Source organism: Mauremys reevesii, linkage group 1 (assembly GCF_016161935.1).
Source record: "Mauremys reevesii isolate NIE-2019 linkage group 1, ASM1616193v1, whole genome shotgun sequence".
NCBI lineage: Eukaryota > Metazoa > Chordata > Testudines > Geoemydidae > Mauremys > Mauremys reevesii.
The window spans coordinates 102,644,737-102,655,481 of record NC_052623.1 but is presented as its reverse complement, the minus strand read 5'-3'; the positions used below and the strand labels follow the sequence as shown (position 1 = coordinate 102,655,481).

General features: G+C 44.2%; 1 protein-coding gene across 4 annotated transcripts in view; it reads left to right on the top strand.

Moving 5' to 3' along the window:
- Positions 1-2,341: 2,341 nt before the first annotated feature.
- DOCK9 (dedicator of cytokinesis 9) overlaps positions 2,342-10,745 on the top strand; it is a 312,141-nt gene continuing 303,737 nt past the window's right edge. For 3 of the 4 annotated variants that reach the window (XM_039482322.1, XM_039482303.1, XM_039482396.1), the window contains exon 1: positions 2,342-2,642. In XM_039482322.1, the coding sequence (XP_039338256.1) occupies positions 2,523-2,642 (120 nt within the window). In that variant the 5' untranslated portion in view covers positions 2,342-2,522. Of the gene's footprint in view, positions 2,643-8,414; positions 8,439-10,745 lie in introns of those variants that run through there. The other variant, XM_039482383.1, reaches the window with a different exon arrangement.

Sequence of the window (10,745 nt, the reverse complement as noted above, 5' to 3'; positions counted from 1 at the left end):
CTGCATTCTCTTTTTACTCCTGTAGTGTGTTCCTTTGTTGACTTTTTTTTTATCTGGGTGTTTTTGGCCTTAAGTTTAAAGAACATTAAGTGTATCTAGCCCACCCTCAGTAGCCTGCCCCTTGGTTAAGCATTGATAGTTAAAGGGCTTAGGGATGAAAGTCTCATTTAGAAGCTTTCAGCCTAGCCTAGGAGACTGCTAGGCTCAGTGCACGGTCCCCAAACGGACCACACAGTATATTTCAGTCAAGCAGCAAGCACACTACAAACACACTACAGACAATGAACTTACCCCAAGAGTCATGTAATCACTCCTCCTTCACCTGGAGAACTCCCTCACAAAACTCCTGTTAGATTTAGCTGCTCCTGTTCGTTAGCTCCTCTGGTAGTTTAGGAGGGAGCTTTTTAATGTCCTGGTCTTCCTGAATATCCCCAGCCCCTGGTTAAGGGTGGATGGTGCTAAAGGGCTTAGGGATCCCATTGCTGTTCTGGTAACTTTCTAGGTATCCAATCCCCAAGTCTCTTTATAAATCTGGACCAAGATCCTTTACTTTGATAGTACCTTGAGGCTGAATTATGTTTGTGTATTTGTACTGTCTTTGTCCCTTAACCTCTGCTGCCTTCCTGCATATTTCTGCCTCAGTGACACTGAATATTATGAGTAGCTGTATGTTTGTGGTGCCCAAAGGTCCCAATGAAGAACAGGGATCACATGCATTATGTGCTGTACAATCATATGCTCTGTGACCCGAAGAATTTATAGACTTGTTTTCAAATCCCAGATTATATTTTTGTCTCTCGTGGCTACACCACTGAATTGTTCTTTTCATGTGTGAAGTGTAAATGATCTAACTCTGTAAAATGTTTTTACAGTTTGTGTGAAAAATGCTCTGATCCTTTAAGCACTTACTCACAGAAGTAACTTTATTCACATGACTAATTCCATTGAGTTCAGTAGGACTAGTTATATGAGAATAGTCCCACAGTGGAAATTCACTGGGACAATTCACCTGAAAAAATGAATTTACCTATACCAGTTTGTAGGGTTAGGCACTAAAGTCTCAGTCCTGCAAACATACATGTATATAACTTTACTTAGCTAAACTTTCTACCAGTATGACTCAAGCATTACAGAGAAGCAAAGTAAAAACACTGGAAAAAATAATGATGTTTAATCAGAATGTATGTGTATGATTATTGATGCTTGATAATGAACGAAAGAGACTGATTTTTCAAATCTGCTATGAAACTTAATTGCTGTTGTTGTTTTGAATAACTTTTTAAAATGCCTTCCTAGGTTAAGTATTTACATTGATAAAAATTAAAAGCACATATTTAAATATCAAAATGATCTATTTTAATTCACAAAATAACATTAAGGAAGCAAGGCGCTGCAGTTGGCTGTAGTTAACACAGCGCTGCAGTTGGCATCTAGTGTAAATTGTGGCTGTTTACTTGTCTCCTCTCCAGCCATGCTAGTAGCATGATTAATACCTCACTACAGCAAGACTCCTAAACTGAGCACACAAACTGGAAAGGTGGGAAAGTTTGGCCCTGGACACACTGGTCTGAGCCCAACTGCAGCTAGGATGTGGGGAGCATCTCACTTTGCAGTGGTGGACATAAAATAGCTGATGCTATCAACTGCAGGAAGGACAGGTCCAGTCCAGGGCATACTTCTCAACCTGCCAGATGCAGGCTGGCTCCCCAATGTGACAAAGACCCAAAATGAGGTGCAATTAATTTTTTTGGTGTAGATAATTCTATCACAACATCTTCATGGCTCCTTATAGTCTGATGTAAATAATTCTCAACCATAAAAGTGAGCAGGACCAGCCGGTGTGTAACGGCGGGGTTCATACAATTAGTGACACCCCTTTGAGTGAGGACAGGGAAATTGGGAGGTCAAAGCTGCTGTGCGCCTAGGCGCGGGCCGGTGACGCAAGGCAGCGGTAAGCGCAGGAACAGGCCCTGCACCGGCGGGGGGAGCAGGGGCTGAGGAGGAGGCTGGTGAAACGCCGTTTCTGACGGGCAAGGGACCCGCGCTCAGGGACCTGCTCTCCACCCTCCCCGCCCAGGACGCTGCGGCCCCGCCCGGTGCGAGAGGAGGCCGCGACGATGCGCTCAGCGCCGAGCGGGAATTTCCGGCTCACGCCGGCCCCGCCCCAACGTTGGCCCGGGCTCCCCGGGGAGACGGAAGGGCGGGCAGCAGCCGGGCAGGTAGCGCCGCGACCAATCCGACGTGGGACCGGGGAACAGGTGTGGGCGGGGCATGATGGGTGGCCCCACCCCATTCGCCGTCGCGGCTGCGCCAATCAGCGACCGAGGCTGCGCCCTGCGCCCGCCCCCCCGGTGTGACTCAGTGTTTGGGGTGGGAGCGCGGCGCGCGCTGGGAGCATGGGCTGAGGGAGGGGCCACCTGAGAGGGCAGAGCCGCTCGAGCCGGCGCCAGCTGCGACACTGCCTCGCCGCCTGCGGCCGGGCCATAGGGGCGCGGGGGGCCGCGGCAGCAGCAGCCGCAGCCATGGCGCAGGCGCTGGTCCCCCCGGAGACTCGGAAGTTCACCCGGGCGCTCAGCAAGCCGGGCACGGCGGCCGAGCTGCGGCAGAGCGTCTCCGAGGCGGTGCGGGGCTCCGTGTTCGTGGTAAGAGCCCGGCCGGGCAGGGACTGCGGATACCCCCTCGCCCCCCGCTGCGGGGCCAGTGCCCGTCTCTTCCCGCACAGGGGCCCGGGGCGCATCCCCGCAGGGTGAGCGGGAGCCACCGGGGAGCTCTCTCCGCTGGGCACCGGGGCCTGATGCTGCCGCCGCGCTCCCCGCATCAGTGGGGCTCCGGCGCCCGCAGCGGGAGGGAGCCGCCGGGCTGTCACGGCGCGGGACTTGCCCCCGGCTCGCGGCGGGGCGCGCGCCTCCTGTTGGGCTGCGGCTCTGGCCCGGGCTGAGGTGTCGGTGCGGCCCGGCGGGGAGCCAGCCGGGGACGCTCCCTGTGTGGGCGGGGGGCGCGGCGGGGCTCTCCGCCGGCTTAGTGCTGCGAGTCGCCGCTGCCGCGCTCCTCGGTGCGGCTGCAAACTTCCATCCAGTCACAGCGCGTTTCCGTAGCGCTCGGCGTTGCGTGGAGGTCTGTGGGTGTGTCTGAAGAATAGGTGCGATGGCACTTGGTGGGGCCTCCGTCCTCACCACGGTAACGCGGGTGCTGGGTCGTTCCTCTTCATCTCTTCTGAAATCTTCCTAACCCCGGAATTAAACCCAGACCTATCAGCGCTGGGGTCTCGTGGCGGTTCAGTAACTACTCTGTGGAATCTGACTGGAAGGAAGCAAAGCCAGGCTGTGCTCTGTCACTGAACCCCCCACTAAGTCCTGGTCTACACTACAGGTTTATGTCACTGTAATTATATCACTCAGGGATCTGGAAAATCCATGCCCCTGAGCAATGCAGTAATACCAATTTGAGCCTCAGTGTAAGTAGTGCTATGTTAACAGGAGAGCTTCCCCATGCCACATAATTACTGCCTCTGAGTGACATGGAGTACCTACGTGATGGGAGAAGCTCTCCTGTTGGCATAGGTAGCTTCTTCACTAAACACTACAGTGGCGCTGCTGTACCGGTGTGTAGCTGTGCCATCTGAGTGCTCTAAGTGTAGACAGGCCCTAAGGCCATGTCTACATTGGCACTTTGGTCATGTTAACTTTTTGTTGTTCAGGGATGTGAAAAAATACCCACTTTAATGACAGAGATTTTAATAATGAAAAGCACTGGTGTGGACAGTGCACCTGGTGACAAATCTACGGCTCCATGGCAATAGAGGGCAGTTATCCAGTGCACCTTAAAATGGTGCAGCTGCACAGCCACGCTGTTCAAGGTGTAGACATAGCCTTAGTCACTTAATCTCTCTGCCTCCTTTTCTCCAGCTTTAAAATGGGGACAGTACCTATCATTGTAAAGTTGTCTGTATCTACAATTGAAAAAGCATCATAAAACCCATCTACTCATTCTACAAATTAAATCCTATCTTTTTGTAACTGCCAGGGTAACAAACTGTTGAACCCCCTTAATCATTGATCAGCAGTTCCTCCTTTGAGTAGTTCCACTGACTCCAATGGGACTACTTGGAGTAATAATGTATAAGGGAACGTGTTAAAAACTTTTTTTCTAGTGAACACAAGGGCAGTAAGGACTTAATAGTGCTGCTTGTTCCCACAATCCCAGCATCACTGATTGTGCTGAAAGGGTCAGCAGAAAAATAGTTGATATTGAATTTTATCTTAAGAACATAAGAATGGCCATACTGGGTCAGACCAAAGATCCATCTAGCCCAGTATCCTGTCTAACAGTGGCCAGCCAGGTGCCCCAGAGGGAATGAACAGAACAGGTAATCGTCGCCCATTCCCAGCTTCTGGCAAACAGAGGCTAGGGACACCATCTCTGCCCGTTCTGGCTAATAGCCATTGATGGACCTATTCTCCATGAACTTATCTAGTTCTTTTTTGAACCCTGTTATAGTCTTGGCCTTCACAACATCCTCTGGCAAAGAGTTTCACAGGTTGACTGTGCATTGTTTGAAAAAAAATCACTTCCTTTTGTTTGTTTTAAACCTACTGCCTATTAATTTCATTTGGTGACAACTACTTCATGTGTTATGAGAGTAAATAACACTTCCTTATTTACTTACTCCACAGCAGTCATAATTTTATAGCCCTCTATCTTATCCCCCCTTAGTCATCTCTTTTCCAACCTGTAAAGTCCCAGTTTTATTAATCTCTCCTCATATGGAACGTGTTCCATACCCCTAATAACTTTTGTTGCCCTTTTCTGAATTTCTTTCAATTCCAATACACCTCTTTTTGAGATGGGGTGGCCATATTTGCATGCAGTATTCCAGATGTTGGCATATATAGAGAGATGGATTTATATAGAGGCGATATATTTTCTGTCTTCTGATCTTTCCCTTAATATTCCCAACATTCTGCTAGCTTTTTTGACTCCCACTGCACTTTAAGTGGATGTTTTCAGAGAACTATCCACAGTAACTCCAAGATCTCTCTCTTGAGTGGTAACGGCTAACTTAGATCCCATCATTTTATATGTATATTTGGGTTTGTGTTTTCCAGTGTGTATTACTTTGCATTTATCAACAATGAATTTCATCTGCCATTTTGTTGCCCAGTCACACAGTTTGAGATCCTTTTGTAGTTCTTTGCAGTCTGCTTGGGATTTAACTATCATCTGCAAATTTTGCCACCTCACTGTTTACCCCCTTTTTCCAGATAATTTATGAATATGACTGGTCCCAGTGCAGACCCCTAACGGACACTGCTATTTACCTCTCTCCATTCTGAAAACTGATGATTTATTCCTACCTTTTGCTTTCTATCTTTTAACCAGTTACCAATCCATGAGAGAACCTTCCCTCTTATCCCATGACTGCTTACTTTGCTTAAAAGCCTTTGGTGAGGAACCTTGTCAAAGGCTTTTTGGCAATTAAATACACTGTATTCACTGGATCTCCCTTGTCCACATGCTTGTTGACCCCCTCAAAGTCTAGTAGATTGGTGAGGCATGATTTCCCTTGACAAAAGCTGTGTTGACATTTCTCCATCAAATCATGTTCATCTGTGTCTGATAATTCTGTTCTTTACTATAATTTCAACAAGTTTTCCTGGCACTGTTAGTCTTACCAGTCTATAATTGCCTAGATTGCCGCTGGAGCCTTTTTAAAAAATTGGCGTCACATTAGCTATCCTCCAGTCATCTGGTACAGAAGCTGATTTATGATAGATTACATACCACAGTTAGTCATAATTGTTGGTGTTTAAATTAATGGAAGAAATTAATCTGTCTCAGAGCTACTTTTTCAGAAAATTTAAATATTGAGATGATAGCACTACATGAGTACATGTTCAGAAGACTTCTTTTCAACCAGAAGGACTAAAACTTTTAAAAATATCTTGTATTCTGCAGTAACTTTTAGAGTCAGCAAATACATGTCATACCAGCTCAGTCTGACTCTAGCCAGTGCTTTTTGCACATGGCTGTACTAATGGTATAACAAGGAATTTTTTTGATGGTGAGTTGGTATAATACTTTTTGAATGAAAAGAAAGGACAAACTTTACCATACACAGTATGTTTGTGGCTCTTCCCCACTTGGTTAATTTACAGAATAAATTTCCTCTTCTACTCTTCCTCTTTTGATTCTTCTGTTAAATCACTCCTTTCTCCTTATTCTTTTCCTTCTCTTTACCATTGTGAAGTCCATCTTGCTAATCCTTCACTACAGTTAACTGGAGCATCTGATTTCTCTATTCCTCTATTCTTGTACCCAGGCTGTTTAACAATTCTGGAGAAAGGCCTGTGATGGGACTTTCCTCCATTTACAAATTAGTTCCTTTTCTCCTTCAGTTCTGCCATGTGCCTTGTCAAGCAGAATTATTTTTTCATTCATTGAATTCCACATCCACCTTCAACTTTTGAAGAGAGGAGATTGGTGGATATCGTGCTCTCCATCCATGTGTTTTTTCAGAGACTGAGTGTATCTACCATGATCTATCTTTCTCTCTGTCACCAATTTTTCTTGCCTGCTATCTTTTAATCCCTCTACCTGTCATTTGACCACCTTCTGCCTGACTTCATTATCCCAGTTTTTGTCCTTCCATCTCTGCAACCTGCCTTTCCAGCTATTCTCCATCTGCTTTCTTCTCATCGAGTTAATGGTATAAAACTTTTGTCCCAAGTTCCTCTCTTGCAATTCCATATTGTATCCACTACAATCTGGATTCTGCCCTCTCCTCTACACTGAAACTTTCTAGCATATTTAGAAAGGCAGTGTGAAACTTAAAGCTATCTGCTGAAGGATGTATATAATTGGCTTAATCTGTATAATGTGAAATAGCATACAGCCCTTTAGGCATCAAAACCTTACTATCCCTTGGAGAATCTGCATGTGAATCTTAAATGGAATGAATTTGGAATTTCCTGGAAGAAGCCATGGAAGAAGTCCAGATTTTTTTAGAGGTTGGTGGATCCTTAATGAATGGTTAAAACTTTTCACTTTGCATACAAGATGTCATAAATAAACATTGCATGCCAGGCAGTGTTAAAAAGTAATATGTATAACTGTATATTGTTAGGAGGCAGTATTTAGATTTTCTCTAGATTGTTTTGTTGATTAAAGATTATAATTTGGTGTGTTAGGGGAGGGGAGGCGCTGTGTGCTGAGCAGCCGGCTAGGCTAGGCTGGGCTGGGAGCTCACTAATGAGACTCTTGCCTGCTATCCTTTGATCCCTAACCTTATAGGATCCCTTGATAAGTAGGTGGGGCTAATTTAGGGATACCAGGGCTTTAAAAAGCCAGCTCCTAGGCGGTCAGAGGAGTTTTGCAAGGGAATTTAAAGAGGGAATGTGAGTAGTAGATACATCTAACGTACTCTAAACTTAGGCCAATAACCCCATTCTCCTTTCACCTCACTACTCCCCCCCCCCCCAATCCTTTACAAGAGTAAAAATAATGCAGGTAGAAATTCAACAGCAGAGTGGCAGGAGGAGGGTTTTAGGTTTAGTTGGAACTGGGGAACCTTTTGGGAAAAGAGGAGCCTGTGCAGGAAGGATGGGCGCCACCTAAATCAAAACCAAACTAGAGGGCAAGTATGTACAGTTAAAAAGGTTATAGAGGATTTTTTAAACTAAGGACTGGGGAAAGGCTGACACATGTGGAGGAACACATGGTTTGGGCGGAGACATCCCTTAGAGATGAATTTATTAATGGGAAACTCTATATTGGAAAAAAGTTGGTAAAGTACTGCTAGGAACTTGTGAAGTATAATCAAACATAAGAGTCCCATTTAAATATGATACTTGAAGGCAAGCAACTGAATATTGACAAAATGTACAAGTGCTTATATACAAATGCTAAAGTCTAGCTACTAAAAGGTGTGAACTAAGGTGCCTGGCATTAGATGAGGATATTGATATAATAGGCATTACAGAAGCTTGAGTAGAGTGAGGATAATCAATGGGATGTGGTAATACCAGGATATGAAATGTGTACGAATGATTGAGTAGGTTGCACTGGTGGGGAAGTGTCACTATACGTTAAGAAAAGCATAGAGTCAAATAAAAGAAAAATCTCAAACAAATCAAACTATACCATAGAATATGGATAGAAATAGTGACAGGAATACTGACAATTGACCAGGATGGTGACAGTGATTGTGAGATGCTCAGGGAGATTAGAGAGGCTACAAAGGTAGAAATATTTAGTAGTAATGGATGATTTCAACTATCCTCATTTTGACTGGGTGTAGTCATCTCCGGCAGTGATTGAAGAATTTTTTTTTTTTAGATGTGTTAAATGACTGCTTCTTGGAGTATCTTGTCCTGGACTCCTCAAGGGGAGAGGCAATTCTTGATTGAATCCTAAATGGAACACAGGGTCTGGTCCAAGAGGTGAGCATAGTTGAACTGCTCACTAATAAAGACTATAATGTAATTACATTAACATTCTTATAGGGGAAAAATGCCAAAGAAACCCACCACAGTAACATTTAACTTCAAAAAGGGGTACACAAAAACGAGGAAGGAAGTTAAATCGAAATTAAAAGGAACAATTAACAGGGTGTAAACTGCATGGAGACTATTTAAAAGCACCATAATAGAGGCTCAAACTAAGTGTATGCCCTAAATAAATAAATTAAATAAAAAGCAACAGTAAGAGGACCAAAAAATGCCACCATGGCTAAACCACGGAGTAAAAGAAGCAGTTAGAGGCCGAAAGGCATCCTTTTAAAAACTGACATCCTAGTGAGGAAAACAAAGGAGTACAAACTCTGGCAAGTCAAGTGTAAAAGTATAAGGCAGACCAAGAAAGAATTTGAAGAGCAGCTAGCTAAGGACACACAAACAACAGCAAATACTTTAAGTACCTCAGAAGCAGGAAGCTTGCAAGCAGGCAGTGGGGCCACTTGGTGATCAAAGTCCCGAAGGAGCTCTTAAGGATGACATGGCTTTTGCAGAGAAGCTAAATGAATTTGTTGCATCGGTCTTCACTGCAGAGGATATGGGCAAGGCCCCCCTCCCATCCCCCACCTGAGCCATTCTTTTTACGTGACAAATCTGAGTGACTATTCCAGATTGAAATGTCAGTAGAGGAGGTTTTGTAACAAATTGATAGATTGAGTAGATCGTGGGTAGAACAGAAGCGGACTGTGGTCAGGGGCTGCTGGCCACGACGCAGCAGCGGCTCCAGCTGGGGCTGCAACGCCAGCTGCTTGGGCAGCCTTGGGATCAACCACAGTGTCCCCTGCAGAAGTCATAGAGGTGGTGGAAAGTCACAGAATCTACGGCTTCCATGACAGACATGGATCCCTATTCATAAATGATCTGGAAAAGGGGGTGAACAGTGTGCTGGCGAAGTTTGCAGACATTAGAGTTACTCAAGATAGTTTTAAGTCCAAAGCTGACTGCAAAGAGTTACTAATGGATCTCACAAAGCTGGGTAAACAAAATGGTAGATGAAATTCAGTGTTGCCAAGTGTTAAGGAATGCATATTGGAAAAAATAATCCTAACTATATACACAAAATAATGGAGTCTAAATTAGCTGTTACTACTCAAAAAAAAGATGTGGAGTTGTTATTGATAGTTCTCTGAAAACATCTTTTTAATGTACAGTGGCAGTCGTCAATGTTAGGAACCAGTAAGAAAGGGATAGATGATAAAATGGAAAATATCATAATGCCACTATATAAATCCATGGTACTCCCACACCTTAATACTGCATGCAGTTCTGGTTGCTCCATCTCAAAAAAACATATAATTAGAAAAGGTGCGGAGAAGGGCAACAAAAATGATTACGTTTATGAAATAGCTTCTGTCTGAGGTGATCTTAAGACTGGAACCGTTCAGTTTAGAAAAAAGATGACTAAGGTTGGATTTGATAGAGGTCTATTAGATTGTGAATCTTATGGAGAAGGTGAATAAGGAAGTATTATTTATTCCTTCACACAAATCAAGAACTGGAGATCACCCAATGAAATTAATAGGCAGTAGTTTTAAAACTAAAATAAGGAAGTACTTCACACAAGGCACAATCAACCTGTGGAACTCATTGCCAGGGCATGTTGTGAAGATAAGTATAACCTAGTTCAAAAAACTAGATAAATTCGTGGAGGATAGGTCCATCAGTGAATTTTAGCCAAGATGATCAGGGACACAACCTCATGCTCTAGGTGTCCCTTAATCTCTGACTACCAGAAGCTGGGACTGGACAGCAAGGAAACAACCACTCAAAATTAGCCTGTTGTGTTCATTCCCTCTGAAGCATCTGGCACTGGGCACAGTCAGAGAGAGGTTACTGGGCTATATGGACCATTGGTCTAACCCAGTATGGTTATTTTTTTATATCCTGCATAGTAATTTAGTGATGGCTTTATGATCTAGGGCCTGGGTGCTCTTGTGGCTAGCTGGACCTAATTCTAGAGGAAAGCCCTCTACTTTCTGCAGTATTTTAGTGCGTCAGTTTGGAAATTCTGCTACAGCTAGAGGTAAATTCAAAAGTATAGTTTATCAAATTTAATATAAAAATAGTGATATTGATACTATTTTGATATTAAATGAACTTCTACTCTGTCCTTCTGTTTTCAGCATGCTTTCAGCCCTATATTAGCATAATGTTCATTATGCATAACGTTCATAATAGATTTCAAAGGTTTTCCACTAAAATGAGCTTAAATTCTTCAGAAATTACTTGTACGTG